This window comes from Elephantulus edwardii, unplaced genomic scaffold (genome assembly GCF_000299155.1).
Source record: "Elephantulus edwardii isolate Elephantulus edwardi_28Jun2011 unplaced genomic scaffold, EleEdw1.0 scaffold00007, whole genome shotgun sequence".
Lineage (NCBI taxonomy): Eukaryota > Metazoa > Chordata > Mammalia > Macroscelidea > Macroscelididae > Elephantulus > Elephantulus edwardii.
Window position 1 is genome coordinate 15868360 of NW_006399757.1, and position 21208 is coordinate 15889567.

The following is a 21208-nucleotide window of genomic DNA, read 5'->3' on the forward strand; positions in this document are numbered from 1 at the left end:
CTCCATTGTTGCCTCCTCTTTCAAAGCAGATTTTTATGTTCTTTTGGCAATCCATACTATATTCAATACTCTTTGTCAAAACTACCATTCAAAAGGATCCAGGCAAAGTTATTACCAAGAAAGAAAATTACAGATCAAGATATTTCATGAATATAAATGCAAAAATCCTTAACAAAATCCTAGCCAATAGAATCCAAAATCACGTCAAAGAAATAATTCACCATGATCAAGTGGGATTCATAACAAGTATGCAAGGGTGGTTCAACACAAGAAAAACAATCAAAGTAATTCACCATATAAACAAAGTAAACAACGAGAACCATACAATCTTAGCAATTGATGTAAAAAAGGCATTTGACAAAATCCAATACCCCTTCCTGATAAAGACATTCTGCAAAATTGGAATAGAAGGGAATTCCCTCAACATAATGGAAGGTATATATGCAAAAGCAAAAGCCAATAACTTTCTCAAGGGAGAAAGACTAAAACCATTTTACTTGCAAACAGAAACCAGACAAGGTCACCACTTCTAGTCAATATTGTATTGGTAGTGCTTGCAAGGGCAAAATGACAAGAGAAGGAAATAAACGGCATCCTGATCGGCAAAGAGATGTTTAAACTATCACGATATGCAGATGACATGATAGTGTATGCAGATAATCCCAAAGAGTCTACAAAAACAACAACAAAAAACCTGTTAGAGTTAGTAGGCCAATTTAATAGAGTGGCAGAATATAAGATCAATTTCCAGATTGGAATTCCTCTACAGTAACAAAAAGAATTCAGAGAAGGAAACCAAGAAAGCAATACCATTTACGATAGCCAACCATAAATTGAGATACTTGGGAGTGAAACTAACTAAAGATATGAAAGACCTATACAAAAATAACTACAGACAAACTTTGCAAAACACAATAAAAGACCTATAGAAATGGGAAAAAATGTGCCCTGTTCATAGATAGGAAGGCTCAATAGTTTGAAAACTACAATCCTACTAAAAGCAATCTACATGTTCAACACAATCCCAATATAGATAACAAATTCATTTTTCAAGGAGACCGAATGAGTTTATTTGGAGATAAGAGAGACCCTGAATAAGCAAAACACTTCTAAGAAACAAAAATAAAGAGGCAGGCACAGCATTTCCTGACCTCAAAACTTACTACACAGTGGTAATAACTAAAAGAGCATGGTACTGGTACAATGACAGGCACATAGACCAATGGAACAGAATTGAGAACCCAGAAATAGACCCAGCTACCTATGGTCAACTGATATTTGATAAGGAAATAAAACCTATCCAATGGGGAAATGCCAACCTTTTAAACAAATGGTGCTGGCAAAACTGTACTGCTCCCTGCAGAAAGCTGAAACAGGATCCACATTTCACACCATACACAAAAGTCAACTGAAGGCAGACCAGAGATCCAGGAGTAAAGCCCAAAACAATAAAATTCACAAGAGACAAAGTGGGATCAAGCTTAGCAGGTCTAATCTATGGCATAAAGAAACTTCCAAATACAGCCAGAATTAAGTAAATATAATTGATTAGACTGAATATATTGAAGGTGGCTTCTTGGCGACCATCTGTTCCAACTCTCCTTGTTGCTGTAGTTCTTTTGTACCGTTAAAATGACTGTAACTTATACCAACCCTATGCACAGTAGCTCTGAAACCTGCTCTATCCTTAGTCAATCTCACTGACTCTGACATACCTATCCTTATTACTCCATTTATTGTGTCAATTCATCTAATCATCGCCTACACTGTCCACCCCCCATCCTTCCAAGCATGATATCCTAGACATCCCTCCTGGCTACATGCCCAAAGTATGTGAGACAAAGTCTCAAAATTCTTGCCTTAAAGGAGCAGCTTGGTTTTTCCTCTCTAAGAACTATATCCAAAGTACTGAAGAGCAACAATGTCAGTCTGAAGACTAAGGTGCGCCTGGTCCAGGGCATAATCTTTGCAATTACTTGATATGCATCAGAAAGCTGGGCAATGACTAGGGATGATAGAAGGAGAATTGATGTGTTTGAGTTGTGGTGCCGGAGAAGAGTATTGAATATAATAACATGGACTGCTAGGAGAACAAACAAAAAAGGTGAGACCAGGCTACTCCTTAGAAGTAAGGATTCTGAAGCTTCATCTGACATACTTTGGACATGTGCAAGGAGGGAGAGAGCGACATGATGCTTGGGAGTGTGGAGGGACAGTGCAGGGGAGGGAGACCTAGATGAGATGGATTGATTCAGTAATTGGGGTAACAGGGGTAGGTGTGTCAGAGAAAATAAGACTGGCAAAGTATGGAGTTAGGGTTTGGGGCTGTTGTACACAGGGTCACTATATGAGTCACAGGTGACTTTGTGGCAATAACAACAAGAACTGTTAGTTCTCTGAGCAGTCCAAAGTATGTTCAATACTCTTCTCTAGCACCACAACTCAAAGACATCAATTCTTCTTTAGTCCTCAGTCAGGTTAAGCTCTCTGATGGATAACAAGTAATTGCAAAGTCTCTACACTGACATCCTGCCTTCCAGCACTCTGGAGAGATCCCTGAGTGTGAGGACCGAGGGAAGGACTGGACCCCATGGATAAATGAGTCAGGAAGTGTTAAGTCACCAGTTCTGCCTCTATTTTCCTAATGCATACTCTGGTTTCTCTTCAGTGCATATATATATTTCACTTTTTACTTTCCTATTTCAATTCATCTTTTGATTTCCTAATGTAATTAATCTTTTGATTTTCTGAATGGTAGGGCCAATAGTGTTGATTGTGGAATCGAGCAAGAGAAAATTGTTAAGAATCTCATTTTCTTCTCCATCTATCATGATGCTGCAATTGACCCAGTGGTGAGAATCTTAGTTTTTTTGATGCTGAGCTTCAAACCATATTGCAAATTACAGTTCTTGACCCTCTGCAGCAGATACTTTAGGTCCTCCTAAGTTTCAACAAATAAGGTTGTGTCATATGCATAACACAGATTGTTGAAGAGTCTTCTTGCAATACTAATGCCCTGTTCTTTCTCATAAAATCCAGCCTCTCAAATTATCTGTTCTGCATACAGATTGAAAAGGTATGGAAAGAGGACACATCCCTGAAACACCCCTTTCCTGATTTTGAACCATGCAGTGTTACCTCTGTTCTGATGACTGCCTCCTGTTCTATTTATATGTTTCACCTGAGCACAATCAAATGTTCTGGGATTCCCATTCTTCTCAAGCCACATTTGTTGCAATCACACAGCCAAACACCTTTGTATAGACAATGACACAAATACACACTCTTCTGGTACTCTGCTTTCAGCCAAGATCCATCTGACGTTGCGAATGATGTTTTCAGTGTCATGGCCTATTGTAAACCCAGCTTGTATTTTTGGTAGTTTTGTGTTTATTCCAGTTGCTTTTTGTTCATCTTCAGCAGGATTTTGCTTGTGTGTGACATGAATGATACTGTTCTATAAGTTCTATACTCTGTTGGATCACCCTTTTTTTCAAATGGGAATAAATATGGATATCATCTAGTCAATTGGCCAGGTGGTTGTCCTCCAGATTTTTTGGCGTACCTGGTGAACACTTCCACGGATGGATCTATTTGTTGAAATGTGTCGATGATATTCCCTCAATTCCTGGGAATTGTTTTTGCCATTCTTTCACAGAAGCTTGAACTTCCTCCTTCAAAACCATTGCTTCTGAACTGAAGTTGTTTCATGACATGCTTCTGTGTCAGCCAATTCTTTTCGGTACAGAGACTCTGTATACTTCTTTTATTTCCTTTTGATGCTTCTTGGGTTCATTCAATATTCTGCCCACAGTTTCCTTAAGTATTACAACTTGAGGTTTGAATTAGTTCTTCAGTTTCCTTCAGCTTAAGAAATGCCGAGTGAGTTCAACCCTTTTGATTTTCCAACTCTAGTTCTTTGCACATTTCTTTACAGTTCTTTGCTTTCTCTCCCTGAGCTGACCTTTGAAATCTTCTGATCAGCTCCTTAACTTACTCATTTCTTCCCTTTGTATCGGCTTCTCAGTAGTCTAGTTCAATATTCACAATCTCTTTATACTTCCATCTCAGTCTTTTCTTCCTCCATTTTCTTTATAATGACCATTTGTTTGCATTCTTCATGGATAATATTCTTTATATACTTCCACAGCTTTTCTGGACTCCTCTCATTAGTGTTAAAGGCCTCAATTCTGTTCCTGCGATGATTGATTTTTCAATTCAGGTGGGATAAACTCAAGGTCAAATTTTGGTTCTTGTGGATTTTATTTCATTGTCTTTAGCTTCAATTTGAACTTGCATATGAGTAACGTTGATGGTCTGTTCCACAATCAGCCTATAGCTTAGTTTTCACCGCTGATATTGAACATCTCCAACAATGCTTCCCACAGATAGAGTTAATCTGATTCCTGTGCAAATCAGATGAGGTCCACATATATAGTCACCATTTATGTTTTTTATAAAAGGTATTTGCAATAATTAAATCAAAATGGTACAAAATTCTACCGTTTTATCTCCAGCTTCATTTCTGTCACCAAGTTCATGTTTTCCAACTACTGATCCTTCCTCTCCATTTCCAACTTTTTTATTCCTATCACCCATTATTATTAGTGCATCATGGTTGCATGTTTGATTGATTTCTGACTGCAAATGTTGGTAGAAAGTATCTATTTCCTCTTCTTTGGCTTTGGTTGGTGACATATATTTGAATGATGGTGGTATTGACAAGTCTTCTTTGTATGCATATGCATATTATCCTGTCACTCACAACATTGTATTTGAAGTTGGATCTGGAAATGGTTTTTTGGACTACGAGTGTGATCTCGAGTTTCCTCACCTTTTCATTTTTGGCACAGTAGATCATATGATTGTCTGATTCAAAATGTCTCTTGCCAATCCAGCTGATTTTACCAACACTTAGTATGCCAGTATTTGGACATTCCATTTCTCTCTTTAACAATATCCGATTTTCCTACATTCAAACTTCTCACATTCAGTGTTCCGAAAATGTGTGCTTGCAACTGTTTCTTTCTCCTTTGTGTTTGCCATCCAAAGGGTTCAACCTCAGTTGCTATAACGGCTAGTCTAATTTAAGTGTGGACTATTGTACACAGGGTTTTTGAAGTAGATGACCAAACCTTCTTCCTAGTCTGCCTTAATTTAGATATTCAAGTTAGGACAATATTTGCCAAATCGCCTTGTACAACTTTTATCACTTTTCTTCCCTCACTTTCCTTCATGCTTGCAAAAATCAGAAGTCTTGGATGCCAGTTGTGGCATCCACGTAGTAAACAACATGCCTCTGGAAACTCTATGAGCTTTGAGAACCACAGCAGTTATACAAAGGTTTCAGGCCTTTTGTTCATAGGGTCCCTAAGAGTCATACTTGACTCTTCAGCAATCAACAACAACAATAGACGTGAAAAGGAGGAGCTTAGGTTGGAGGGAGCAGTGGGAAGGGCTGTACTCCACAGATAAGTGAGTCAGTAATTCAATCTCCAGGTACCCTTCTAATTCCCATTTCTTCCTTTGTTTAAGTGCTGACTTTGAACTCTTGGTCCAGGTTCTTAATGTGACTTAAAACATAGCCTCTAATTTCTCATCCATTTCTTTGTGTGAGGCTATGAACATTGGTGTATGGTATATTCATACAATGGAATACTATACATCTCACAATAGCAACACTTTTGTAAATCACTACCTAACTTGGGAGGGACGAGAAAGCATTATGCTAAGTGATCTAACTCAGTCCCATAAAGACAAATACTGTATAAGACCATTATTGTAGAATGTGTACAAGGATCCAAGGAGAGGAGGGAAGCAGAGAATTGAGTGAGGATGGGGCAGGTGGGGCGCTTAATCATAAAGTGGCACAATTTGATGGGCGGGGGTGGGAAGAAAAGGGGAAAGATCCAGTGTGAGAAACAATGTATACAAACTTTGTAAGTAAACCAGTTGATGTTGTTGTTGTAGTTATGTGCTGTCGAGTCGTTTGAGACTCATAGCAACCCTATGTACAACAGCCCTAAACCCTGCTCTATCCTGTGCCAATTGCATCGCCTCTGACACATCCATCCCGATTACCCCAGTCACTGAATCAATCCACCTCATAGAGGGTCTTCCCCTCCTGCTCTGTCCCTCTACCCTACCAAGCATGATGTCCCTCTCCAAGGACCTGTCTCTCCTTACAACATGTCCAAAGTATGTCAGATGAAGCCCCAGAATCCTTCCCTCCAAGGAGTAGCCTGGTTTAACCTTCTCTAGGATGAATATGTTTGTTTTCTTGGCAGTCCATTGTACATTCAATACTCTTCTCCAGCACCACAGTTCAAAGGTGTCAATGCTCCTTCTATCCTCCCTAGTCATTGTCCAACTCTCTGATGCATAACAAGTGATTGCAAAAACCATGGCCTGTATCAAGCAGACCTTAGTCTCCAGAGAGACACCATTGCTCTTGAGTGCTTTAGAGAGGTCCCTAACAGCAGACTTTCCCATCGCAATACTTTTTTTTATTTCCTGGCTACTGGTGCCAAGAGGGTTGACCATGGAGCCAAGCCAACTGAAACTGTGAACAATCTCAATCTCTTCGCCATCCACCCTGATGCTACCAATCGGTCCAGTGGTAAGACCTTTGTATTCTTGAAATTGAGCCTCAGTGCATACTGAAGGCTGCAGTCCTTGACCCTCTGCAGTAAGTGCATGAGGTCCTCCTCAGTTTCAGCAAGCAGGGTTGTGTCATCTGTATAACGCAGATTGTTGATAGATCTTCCACCAATCTTAATGCCACGCTTCTTCTCATAGAGCCCAGCCTCTTGAATAATCTGCTCTGCATACAGATTGAAAAGGTATGAAGATAGGACACATCCCTGGTGTACACCCTTCCCTATTTTGAACCATGCAGTGTTGCCCTGCTCTGTTCTGACGACTGCCTCTTGGTCCAAGTATAGGTTTCACATTAGCACGATTAAATGTTCTGGGATTCCCGTTCTTCTCTATTAAAAAATTTATTAAAAATTTAAACTATTAAAAATTTAAACTATGTATTAAAATGCACTTGCATAGAAGAAGAAAAAACAATGAATGAATGAAAATCTAACTTTTTTGTAAATGTTTGTTAAAATAACAATTAAAATAAACTTTTATTTTAAAAAAAACTCAACACACACACATGGCCTCTGAGCATAAAATAAAGCTTTTCTACCAAAAATGGAATGTTCCTTTTCTTAGTTTTAATTGGAATAAATTTAAGAAAATGATCATGCTTAACTTGGCTTGCACACCCACTCTTAATGCTGAGAGTTTAGAAAGGTAGGATTCTCAGTCTTACAAAACCACAGAATTGGAGGTGAAGCAGTGACTCAAAACCCTCCTCCTTCCAAAAGATGAAGGTGATCAAAAGGCAATACAACGCCTATTATAATATTTCTCTTATGTTTGCCTCTATTCTCCCTTTCCTTGTTACTTGCTTATGTGTTACTTTTTATCATTTTTCTTGACTTCTTTACCCACCTCTCTCACTAACTTTTACCTTTTGTATTTTATATTTTATTTTTTCCCCTTCCCTTCATTGATCCTCTTACATTCTTAACTTTTATTTTCTTCTTTTTCCTCCTATGTTCCTCATTCTAATTTTTCTTTGTCTTTTTCCTTACCTTTTTTCCTTCTCCTCCTTATTGTTTACTTTGCTTCTCTTACTTCTGAGCATTTTTTAATGGGTCATTTCTACCAAAGGCACCCACAGTCATCACCAATACAAACAGTAAACGCCTGCCAATTGTCAGTTTGATGTCTGCCTCTTATTGAAAAACTTAGATTGGCAGTCAAAGAATACAGCATTGGGCAGAGCTTAAATTAGCACTTAGTGTGCCTCCACTATTTAAATAAGTAGAAAAATGATAAATGTCTTAAAATTTATGAAAATAGGTTTTCCTCTTTCTGTTATAACCGACAAGTATATGAAATAAAAATTACTTTCTAAGATGTTAGGAAGACAAAATTTGCATTGCAAACACCTGTAAAGGCCTTTGTGCCTTTTATGAAAAAGATTTAACTACTTTCAAACTTGTACTATCTCAAATTTAAATGAGTACTACTGCATTTTGCTGTTGTTTGCTTTGTAGGGAAAGTTGATAATAAACTCATCAGTTACAAGGCCTTAGCAGCAAAATAAAATTCATAAAGCACACACGGTACAGGTAGTCAGTCACCAAGACAGTTTGGAATTACTTATTAAGGTAAGTTAGGCACTTCAGACTCTGAGGACATCTTTGAGTAGCATCTTTGATGGCTCATTTCATTGTCAATGTCAAACAGAACAAAATAAAACGAGCTTTTAAAGCTATAAGTATTCAGTCTCGTTCCTTAGGAAATACTTTATTTCATACCCCAACCTCTGGCCAAGCTTTGAGGACTCTACTTCATAGGGTTGCTTTGAGTTGCCTGTGACTCCATGGCACTTAACTACAACAACAACCACCATCTGTAGCAGAGCATATGGCTATGGTAGGGACTCAATGATTGACTGGCTGAGAGGATGTGGTAAAGAGCTCCACTACCAACCCAAAGGTACACGGTTCGATTGCACCTGCTGCCCCATGGGAGAAAGATGAGCAATTAGCTTCAGAGCATGATTCACAGTCTCTGAAAATCTGCTGGAAGGTGAGCTATGAGTTGGTTTCAACTCAATGGTATGTAACAACAATAACAAGGCCATCTAAGTGAGTTTTCTTCACACAGTGCGAAGAGCACGTTGAGAGAGTTGGCAGTCTAAATCCAACCAAATACAAAGCTCAAGCTTTCTGGGAATGACTTTGGAGTGACTTTCTATCACTGTAGCAGGATGGCAACAACTAAGAATGTGAGCAGCTTTGCTTCAGGACCCTGATGATAAAATATGGTATGATTTTGTGGAGAGAACAGTGCTTCCTCTCCTAGCTCAAAGACCATCACCCACCACTCCAATAACTCAGAAAAGGGCAGCGCTGAGAGGAGCAGAAGATAGTATCTTGAGCATGAATCCTAGGGATGCGATTAAAGAATCGACATCTGAGAGGATAGAGAAACAATGCATATTTAACCAGTTGCAGGACAGCCAGCTTTAGTGAGAGAGAGAGAGAGAGAGAGAGAGACAAAAAAGAGCAGAGAACTTTATAAGATCCTGCATGAAACTCATGGCAATTCAATGGTGACTTAAAGATGTAATTGGCAAATCTAATTTTAAAGATCTTGTTTCATAAGACCTCAGACGTTGTCATTTCTATAGTTAAAAGTTAAGCAAATAATATTTTAATTTATTCAACTGCAATCCCAGAGGTACACACTTCAAATCCACCAGATGCTCTGCTGGAGAAGGAGAGCAATCTCCTCCTGTACAAGTCAGATCCGATTTGATGGTACACACAAAAAAATACTAATTAAAAAAATAAATAAATATTTTAATCTATTCATTAAAAAGGAATCACAGAAAAAGTTCAAATGGTCAACACACATTTAAGAAGATTCTTAACATCACTACACAAAGAAACAAATTAAAAAGAAAAAAAATTTCTCCAACTAGTAAAAGGGACTTTTGATGGTCTAGTAGGCAAGGAGTTGTACTGTCAATCCAAAGGCAGGTTGAGTCAACTCCACCAACTGCTTGATGGGAGAAAGATGGGCAATCTCCTTCCATGTGATTTACAGCCTCTGAAAACTCACTGGAGGGCCAGCTGTAAATTGATTCTGACTTGATAGCAAGGAGTTTGAGTTTATTTTTTTAATTAATAAAATAAAGTAAAATTGATGTCATCCTATATAGAAAGGGGTATTCTCACATATGATATAATAGTGTTATAACGAAAGGTCATCTACTGAAATACTAACTGGGGTACACAAGAATATTCATTGAAGTCTTGTTTGCCACAATAAAATATCCCCCCCAAAAAAACTGGACAAAATTAATATTAATCAACAGAGTAGCAGGCAATTAAACCATATGATTTATTGCAACAGAACATTATCAATAATTAAGTAATCTTATTGCATATGACCCAGCTATTCCGCTGCTTTAAAAGTATCTGAAGAGAATGAGAACTGAGGCATAAACAGAGTCTTGTACACCAATGTTCATGGCAGAGTTATTCACCATTGCAAGATCATGGAAACATCCCAAATGTCCAACCACCATCAAACGGATTGAGAAATTATGGCACATCACATGATGGAATACTATGCAGCACACAGGGGCAATGATTTTGTAAACTACTACCTGCTTTGGAAAGGATTGGAGCACATTATGCTAAGAGAACCAACTCAGTCTCGTGGTTGTGGATGGCGTCAGGTGAGGTGGAGTGGTTAATCATTGGGTAACACAATTTGATGGTTGGGAGGGAGGGATGGCTAAAGGAAATAGAAATAATCTGGTGTGAAAAATAATGTATATGAACTTTGTAAGTAAACCAGTATAAAATAAAAATGGTATTTAAAAAATAAGTACTTCTATTTATGTTCATTTGAGAAGAAGGAGATTATGATAGTAAAAAAAATGTGAATGCTGCAGAACAGATTATATGCAAAGCAGGTTAGATTAACTGAGGGGGGTGGTCAGAGCAAGCTATTTACACAAGTGAAGCAAAACTTAGCCAGTAATCGTTTAAAAAATGCTGCAGAAGACACAAGATGCCAGAATTAAGGACAAAGGAAAGTTTATTATGCATAGGAAAGGCATCATGAGAGTATGAGATTTTTGATGGTTTGCCAAGCTGTATCTCTCAGAGGCCATGCAAAGCAGAACATGTGATATGGGAACATGCTTTAAAGAAAGGAGCCCTGAGCTGAGAAACTATGTATCTTTTATATTGGGAAGTATATTTGGCTGATCCTAGCTTTATTTTTATTATATTGCACATTTATAAAAATGAAGTAATGGGATTAGCCCTGAAGATAGACACTCTATTTTACAAGTCTCTGCACTATAAAAACATCTTGAAAAAGTCTGTCTTGAACAAAAGCAGACAATCAGTCCACTCACAAGACATACAATAACATGAGAAACTCAAGGAGAATGGTCTCCCAGCATTCCTTTTCCATTTGTATTACACACACACACACACACACACACACACACACACATTGTACATCATTACACAAAGAAACAAATTTTATATATATACATTTGTTGATTACCTTTGAGTTGAGCGTGACTCATAATTAATAGAGAGAGAGAGAGCACACATGAGAGAGAGTGCATGCGACAGAGAGTACACTGGTGGCCAAGTGGTAAGAAGCTGTACTGCAATCCCAAAGACACACTTTTCGAATTCACAAGTCCACCAGCTGCTCTGCAGGAGAAGGATGGGCAATCTCCTTTCATGGTATTAACGGCCTCTGAAAACCTACCTGAGGGTCAGCTATGGGTCAGTTCCAACTAGACAATACGCAACAACATATATAAATTATATATATAACCATGTATATGACAATTTATATATATATAACCATGTATATGACAATTTATATATATAACCATGTATTCTAACCACTGGGCCAATTGGCAGCGTCAGCATGGATGGTGAGGAGATTGAGATAGTTAACAGTTTTCATTTACTTGGCTCCACAGTCAACGCTCTTGGTAACAGCAGCCAGGAAATCAGGAGACAAATTGCATTGGGAAAGTCGGCTGTGAGGAACCTCTCAAGAGTACTGAAGAACAACGATGTCAGGCTGGAGACTAAGGTGCGCCTGATCTGGGCTATAGTCTTCGCAGTTATGTGCTATGTATGCATCAGAGAGTTGGACAGTGAATAGGGCTGATAGAAAGAGGATTGATGCCTTTGAGCTGTGGTGCTGGAGAAGAGTGTTGAATATACCATGGACTGCTAGGAGAACAAACAGGTTTGTCCTGAAGAGGGTGAAGCCAGAGTGTTCCCTGGAGTCAAGGATTCTGAAGCTTCGTCTGACATATTTTGGGCATGTTGCAAGGAGGGACTGGTCCTTGGAGAAGGACATCATGTTTGGCAGAGTGGAGGGGAAGCGAAGGAGAGGAAGACCTTTGGTGAGATGGATCGATTCTGTGACTGGAGCGGTGGGAATAAGTGCGTTTGAGATGGCTAGGTTGGCACAGGATAGAAGAGCATCTAGAGCTCTTGTACATAGGGTCGCTATGAGTCGCAAGCGACTCGATGGCACATAACAACAACAACAACAATATGACAATTTATATATATAACCATGTATATGACAATTTATATATATAACTATATATAAATAACTATATATATGGATAAACAGCATATAATTTATATAAATGTCTTTATATATAAATTAAAATGGATCTTTTTAACCTGGACTTAGAACATTGAAAATAGTGGTATTGGTATTGGTATTGCTACTGATACCTAGTCATCAAATACTACAATAAATATTTTTATACATGTTGTTGTCATTGTTAGGTGCCATTGTGTCATGTCTGACTCACAGTGACCATATGTACAATAGATCTGAACCCTGCCCTTCCTGTGCCATTCTTACCATCTCTGACACACTTGACCACACTGCTATAGTCACTGTGTCAATCCATCTCATTGGAGGTCTTCTTCTCTTTTGCTGATCTTCTACCTTTCCAAACATAGCATCCCTTTCCAAGGAATCCCTACTATCTTAGTAACATGTCCAAAGTGTAGAGTAGACAAATATGTATTTTGATTTATAAAATGTACATTCTACAGGCTAGAAAAAATGGCTGATGATGATGATTTTACCTAAGATATATGCCAAGATGTTGCTATCTATTTCAAACTGAGAAAGACTATCCAAATTTATCACTGGACTTGTTCAACACAAAATTAGAAAAGTAATGCTTTAGATTATTTGCTTTAATGATAGCCATTATGCTGTTGTAGTAGTTAGGTGCCATCAAGTTAACTATGCCTCATAGCAACTTTATGTCCAACAGATCTGAAACTTGCCCTACTCTGTGCTGTCCTCACAGTTTCTGACATGCTTTAGCCCATTGCCACAGTCATTGTGCAATCTATCTAGTTGGAAGTCTTGCTCTCTTTCTCTCGCCCGCCACCTTTCCCAGCATGATCTTTTTCTAAGAACTAGCTCCTCCTGACAACATGTCCCAAGAATGTGAGACTTTCATCATCCTTGTCTGTAAGGAGCACCCTGGTTGCACCTCCACCAAGACAAACTTGTTTGGGGGTTTTTGGCAATCCATGGGACAGTCAATAATCTTCTCTAGCATATGCATATCTTTTTTTTAACCCATATACATTTCACTGGAAGAGAATTCTTTAAAAAATGTTAAGATGTCAACATCTAGAAAATTATCTTTCCCCTGTGAATAATACATACTACCAGCCTTGAGGAATGAAACTAAATAGAATTTTCTCAACAGAATTTTTATCTTTCCTTTATTCTTGAGGAAACTGACGTCCAAAGACATAAATGACTTGAAGGTGGCCAGTAACTAGTTAATGTCAGAGCAGAGACTAAATTCCGCATGCCCTGACTTGGTGCACAAAGCTCTTTCTTCTTATCCAAACCCACATACATGATATGATAAAGCTTTCAGATTGGGGTATGCACAGCCCTGCAGGCAATGGCTGTGTGCCAGGGAACGAAAGCCGCAGAATAAACAGAGGGTGTCTTGCTTCAATGTAAATATTACTCAAAGATTTGATGGGAATTATGGGGTCCTCTTTATTTTTATATTATGACAAGATTGATTATAAAGGAGAATGTACATTGTACATGAATTTTTAAAATTTCAGAAAGGATTCCTCTGGCTATGGTCCCCCTTTAGAGATAAATGCTGTCTCAAGTCATTTTGCAGGAATAGTTCTTCCATAAAAAATTTAAATCACCAGTATGAGGATGCCGAGGTAGGGCATCTTAGCCAATAAATGCTTTCATTAGCTTGACATGTTATAACGGAATTGCATTATTTTAGCATTTGTTGTTATCTGCCATCCAGTCAACACCAGCTAATGGCTACTTTATGTTCAGTGTTATTGTGTGCTACGGTCACCACTGACTCTGAAGTGGGTTTTCAAAGACAGTTAATTGCGCTGGAGGAGAATGCCTATTCTTCTCCTGAAGAGCAGCAGCTAAATTCAAACTGCATGCCTTCAGGATTGAAGCACAGCTTCTCACCAGTAGACCTTCTGAACTCCCTTTTGTACAGTAGAATGAAATATTATTTGGTTCACAACAAAACGTATGTCTGAGTCATCATTGTGACTACTTCACCAATCACCTCACCAAGGGTCTCCCAAGCCCCTTTGGCGTTCTTACATTATGTTCTGCTCTTGAGATTGATCCTGCTGAATGGCCCACTGCAAGCAAGTAAGCCAATGTTCTGTCGTGAACCATAAGCTTTTCATTCGTTAACGTGATGCGTGGCTGTAGATCATTAAACCTTTCTTCCTTGTCCTTCTTGGTCTGGAAACATCACCGAAACCTGTTCACCACAGGAGATGCTGCTGGTATTTGAAATGAAAAGGCCATAGCTTCTCACAAAGCAGCAACATGCAAGTGACCACGGTGTCAAATTGACAGTTCTATGGTACAATTAAGTCTTAATAATCTAGTTATATTTTTCTCATGAAGTAAGAACATGCAAAAGCTTTATAATGAATAAATTGTCCATTCCATTTTTAAAAACAAGACTTGCTTTCTCCCCTTTATCAGTGTAACTTAAAAGGGTGCATATAAATATGAAAGCTAAAATGTTATTTCAGTAGAAATTATCTGGGTTTTAGGTTAATCCTGTAAGATGTGCTCAAGAAGCATTTTGCATATGTTTCTAAATATCACACTTGTGTAATACAGAAAATTGAGTATGTCTGTATTTACATTTTTCTATGCAACATATTTGCAAATAATGCCTGAAATGCTATAATGCATTTTAACAACAAAAATGAGAGACAAGAGTGGGGTGGTGGGAATGAATGTGTTTGAGACTGCGAGGTTGGCACAGGAGAGAATGGCGTTTAGGGCTCTTTTATATAGGGTTGCTATGAGTCGCAAGCGACTCGATGGCACATAACAACAACAATAAAAAGTAGATGACTACAGTTTAGGCCCTCTCACTCACTCGGGGTCGGCCATAGCTGACCCGTCACCCTGCAGTTTCTGCAACGCACATCACATGGCTACGGAGTGAGCATCCAAGGGGCAATGCAATGGTGCTACCAGGTAACGCGTGCAAACGTCACAGCAGTCAGAGTTCGACTTCAAACCTTCTGATTCTTGGTTGACAAGGAAACAGGAACTGTCAACAACTGTGAAAGCAATAAGCCCTGATTCAAGCCTGGCAAATCCAAGCACTTCCTGCTACCTAGAATGTCAACGACTCGGAGCCCAAAGGTCGGCCTTCGAGACCACAGGGTCTCAAGCACGGAGAGGAAGCCCTACGACGCCAGGGAGAGCAGCCGTCAGGTGAGTCCCTTTTGATTTGGGATTACCTCTGTTCCGCACGAAGACTTTTCTTGGCTTTCTCTCAACTTCTGCTGCCGATATAATTGTGATGATTGAGAGATTAGGCGAGGAACTTGGAGTCTTGAATTAAGAATTTCCACCAAAGAATAGCTTTTAATAAATTCATCTATCTAAATAAATCTATGCTTTTATAGAGGGAGCTCTGGTGACGTAGGAATTGCACTGTTAATCCAAACACGCCTTCTAGCAGTGGTTGGAATCCACTAGCTGCTCTTTGAGAAAAGATGGACAATCTTCTCCCATACAGTTTGTTGTTGTTGTGTGCCGTGGCATCAGAACCAACTCCTGGCTGACCATTCAATGGGTTTTCAGAAGCAGTACATCACACCGCGGGAGATTGCTCGGCCTTCTCCTGTAAATCAGCTGATGGATTCAACACATGTGGGTCAACTATGAGTTGGTTCCTACTTGATGGCAATGAATTTGAATTTGTTTTGGTCCAAAAGTATCCTTATGAAACCTTCCATAACACAAAATAGCTTCAAACAATCGCTATTAATTCATGTGGGAAACATTTTTTCAGCATTCTAGACAATAACACTAAATCCTAGCAAATAACAGGTATGGGCCCAAAATAGCCCTAGGAGACAGTCAAAAGCTGGATGGAGTTTGAAGAAAGCACGCTCATGGTGGTACTTCTTTAATGGCTGCAAAGCAAAAACTGAGCACAACAGTCTCACGGTCCACTTTAAAAGAAACCAAAAACAAACAAACCAAAAAACACAGCCAAAATCATACTCCCTAGATTTCTGTCAGTTAGTGAAAATACATACTAATAGTAACATACTTTTGTTGTTGTATTCCATCCAGTGGAAAGCAGCCCATAGCTGACCCCTACAGGAGGTTTTCAGAGGCAATAAATCACAAGTGAGGAGATTACCCTTCAAAGAACAACAACAAAAAAACCCCTCAACATAAAATTGTTCACTATAGATTAATAAGTAAAAACACAAGCAAACTCGTAATTACCCTGTTGGTAATCTGTCACCTTTCTTAGCTTCACATTGTTAAGTCACCATCACTCTGCCTTTATTCTCTGCTTCCACTTGCTTGCCAGTCCCTGCCAATTATCTCTTCACACCCTGTCACATCTGTTGACTGCTCATTCCCCCTTGCTATTATGTTGGGCCAGACTGACTAGTTCTGCCTTAGTTTTTCAGAGGTGGTCTTAACAGTGTTTCTCTGCACCTCAGGCTATTTAAATGAACTTGCTGAGGCCCTGCTTTGTTACTTCCTTGCTCTGTTACTTTTTTCACCCCCAATGAAAAATCCAGGGACTTTTCCCTCTTGTTGTAGCTAGGTGTCATCAAATCAATTCTGATTCATAGCAATGCCACATGATAGAGTAGAGCTGCCTCATAGGGTTTTCTAGGCTGTAATCTTTATAGGAAAAAATTTCTCAGGGTGGGTTTGAACTACCAACTTTTCCACTGAGAGCCAAGAAAGTAACCACTGTGCCACCAGTACCTTTTGTTACTCCAGAATTGAACCCAATGCTGAATTTAGCCAGTAATTAAGCCCTTGCTTTTACAGTTCATTAACGCAAAGACAATATACATAAAAAGAGGGAGGAATGTAGAAAAATGCCTTTAAAAATAGTTTGATATTAGATATTGTTTCATAACATTGATGTGGTTATCCTGGGGAAAATTAAAATCTCGCTGAACTGTCTTATACTAATTTTATCATGCTGTTAGTATATATCTATTTCATATGTATGTTTCTATGTACAACAAAATTATATCATTTTTAAATTACAGAATACATATGTGATCTTAAATTAGAGTTCTCAGGGCTCTAGTGAAATATATTATAGACCTCTGAGATTCAATGTCAGAGTTAATGTAAATAAAATGAATTCAGTCCACCTTTCTTAGTTTATTTCTCACTGTGCTTCTCACTGCATCCAAAGGCTATGCAACCATACCTGCCTCACACTCTTATTTTGCAAACTTACTCCTTTCTGCTTCTAGTTTTCTTTCTGTTTCTAGTTTTCTTCATCCTTCAAGGTCCATCTTGGCAATCCTGCCCCCCAATCTTCTTTGATTGCCCAGAGCAGGTTTTTCTTGACTTATGGCCCTTGAAACTTGGCAGCCATCTTTATAGCATTTTAGGTCCCTTTGTTAAAACGTTTGCTCCTCAATGGCAGCTGCCTTAATGGACTTTGTTACATTAGCCAAAACAGCCAAGTCACAGACCATCATGGCTACCCCAGACCCAAACGTATTTGTGACCGAGAAATGTCAGAGTGAATCTGCTTGAACCCACTTTTGAAAAATTTTAATTTTAAAGAATACTCGTTGGGCTTCTTTAGACTGAAGGAATATGCTATTGAAACTGTCTATTGACGGAGAACTAGACCAGATCCCCCAGGTATTCATTGAAGCTTGATACTTTTGGGTATGTTCTCGCATTTCTTGGCACTTTGACATCAATACTTGTCACCAGATTTATATGAAGTTTTTGTTTGGAAAGACATAATCATAATAAAACCTGAGTGAATAAAAATTAATTATATTAAAATTTAGAATAGTATGCTAATGCTTTCAACTTTTCCTTCTAGCTCTTATTTTTTAAAAATATTATTTAGATCTGTAAATAATGATTTTCACCTAAAATTTTCAAGATGGGTTAAATTATATTTAGGCAAATAACACACAAATTGTGGGTTTTTCAATACAGAATGATTCCTAGATATTCTTTTAGTAAACACAGAATACCAATTTTTTTTAAATGTTAATGACATGTCAATATTTTTTTTTTCCTGTGCAAGGGATTTAATGTCAAAGCTTCTTCTTGGTACTTGCTGATGCACAAATTTGGTCCCCAGTAGTAGACCCTCACGAGCCTACCCTGCAGTGTCTAAGGCAGAATTTCTTGCCTGCTTTGAAAACTTGTTTGCTCCAATGCAGAAGGAAATTGCTTTTTCTAACCCCAAAACAACCCTCACTGGGTTTTTATCCCCAGTAGGAAGTGCACAGGTTCTTACACCCGGGCTGGAGAGACTACTTGGACAGTTGACAGAGACAGTGGAGCCGACTGAGATCCAGGAACAGAGAGAAGTGTGGTCTTCACTGAAGTTCAGACACCATGAGTCTGACCAGCTACATGAGTCCCCATAATCTGGGATAGGATATCCCTGGACCTGCACTGGCTTGCTGCCTGGCTTCATGTGGGGCAGCAGGGGAAATATTACAGGAGTCCCACACATCTCCAACTGCCATGAAGCCAGCACAGTCTTGGCCTGTGGCAGCTACTACATGCAGCACTTCAGACCTGTTAACAAGGCAATGTCCCTGGACAGAAATTAGCTATAAGGAGCTCTCCCAGTCTAAGGCCTAGCTGTGAACTGACTCGGATTGAGCAAACAGTTTGAGTTGCTTTGTTTTTCAATTATTGTTGTTGTTGTTGTTGTTATGTGCCGTCGAGTCGCCTACGACTCATAGCGACCCTGTGTACAACAGCCCTAAACTCCACTCTGTCCTGTGCCAATCGCATCGTCTCTGACACTCCCATCCCAATTATCCCAGTCACTGAATCAATCCACCTCATAGAGGGCCTTCCTCTCCTGTGCTGTCCCTCCACCCTCCCAAGCATGATGCCCCTCTCTAAGGACCGGTCTCTCCTCACAACATGTCCAAGGTATGTTAGACGGAGCCTCAGAATCCTTGCCTCCAAGGAGCCACCCGGTTTAACCCTTTCCAGGACAAATCTGTTTGTTTTCCTAGCAGTCCATGGTATTCTCAATACTCTTCTCCAGCACCACAGCTCAAAGGCATCAATTCTCCTTCTATCCTCCTTGGTCATTGTCCAACTCTCTGATGCATAACAAGTGATTGGGAAGACCAAAGCCTGTATCAGATGCACCTTAGTCTCCAGAGAGACACCATTGCTCTTCAGTACTTTGGAGAGGTCCCTAACAGCATTCAAACCATAACTTTTTTATTACGCAAATTTCCCTCCACACTTTCTTTCATTGACATAATATTTCATACAATAATTTACATACATTGTGTTTTATAAATTTAACCACCATTGAACTATGTCCACCACTACCCTGACTTTTCAAGTCCCTTCCAGATCTTTCCCTTTTCCTTTTCCCTCTTTTTTTACCCACCAAATTGTGAAAGCCTGTGATTTCTCACTACCCATCCTCATCCCTCTACTCCCACCCCTTCCCTGCTTGGACTCACACACATGTTTTACTAGTTATCCTTCTATATTTACAATAATAGTCTTATGCAGTATTTGTCCTTATGAGACTGAGTTCACTCAGCACAATGCTCTCCACTCTCCCAAGGTACATAATAGTTTTCAAAATCATTTCTTCTGAGTTCACGTAGTATTTCACTGTGTGAATGTACCACAATTTTTCAATACATTTAGTTGTGGTTGAACATTCGGATTGTTTCCATGTTCTTGCTATGGTGAATAACACTGCTATGCTAGAAATACATAACTTCTTAATAATATAATATACCTTCATTATACAAACATGATCAAAAATATTGTTTTTGGACTATTGAGTGAGAGATTTAAGGGAAATGAGGCTGAAATTTGCTTCTGGAAATATAAGATATGAGTGTGGTATGCTAGAACTATTTTTACATAATCACATAGTTTTTGCCCATTATATGTGTATGCAGATTACTTACCTATATGTGTTATTTGCTAGGTTTTTCTGATTATCTAATTAATATGTGCTTTCTGTGCTTCATTGACTGTGCAAAGGTATTTGACTGTGTGGATCACAACAAACTATGGCTGACTTTGAGAAGAATGGGAATCCCAGAACACTTGATCATGCTTAAGCAAAACCTATACTTGGACCAGGAGGAAGTCATCAGAATAGAGCAAGGAAACACTGCAGGGTTTAAAATTTGGATAGGTGTACACCAGGGATGTGTCCTGTCTCCATACCTTTTCAATCTATATGCAGAACAGATTATCCAGGAGGCTGGGCTGTATGAGAAGAAATGTGGCATCAGGATTAGAGGAAGACTCATCCGTAATCTGCGTTATGCAGATAACACAACCCTGCTTGCCAAAACTGAGGAGGACCTGAAACACTTACTACAGAAGGTCAAGGACTGCAGCCTTCAGTATGGATTGAAGCTCAATATCAAGAAAACAAATATTCTCACCACTGGGCCAATTGGCAGCATCAGGATAAAGGATGAAGAGATTGAGATTGTTCAGAGCTTTAGTTTGCTTGACTTCACAGTCAAGCTTTTGGTACCACCAGCCAGGAAATTAAAAGATAAATTGCATTGGAAAACCCTGCTATCATAGACCTATCCAAAGAACTAAAGAACAACGTCAGTCTGAACACTAAGGTGTGCCTGGTCTAGGCCATTGTCTTTGCAATCACCTGCTATACATCTGAAAGCTGGAATTGACTATAGATTATAGAAGAATTGATGCCTTTGAGCTGTGGTGCTGGAGAAGAGTATTGAATGTGCCATGGACTACTAAGAGAACAAACTGGTTCATCCTAAAGAGTGTGAAACCAGGCTGCTCCTTAGTGGCAAGGCTTCTGAACTTCATCTGACATACTTTGGGCATGTTGTAAGGAGGGTCCAGTCCTGGAGAGGAAGTCCTTCAATGAGATGGATTGATTCAGTGACTGGGATAATGGAAGTAGGTGTGTCAGAGACAGTAAGGTTGGCACAGGATAGAGAAGAGTTTAGGGCTGTTGTACGTAGGGTTGCTATGAGTCGCAAGCAAC

General features: G+C 39.1%; 1 protein-coding gene across 1 annotated transcript in view; it reads left to right on the top strand.

Moving 5' to 3' along the window:
- The first annotated feature begins 15324 nt into the window (after positions 1–15324).
- LRRC72 (leucine rich repeat containing 72) overlaps positions 15325–21208 on the top strand; it is a 74904-nt gene continuing 69020 nt past the window's right edge. Inside the window, exon 1 of the mRNA XM_006880380.1 lies at positions 15325–15420. Within this exon, the coding sequence (XP_006880442.1) occupies positions 15325–15420 (96 nt within the window). The remainder of the gene's footprint in view (positions 15421–21208) is intronic.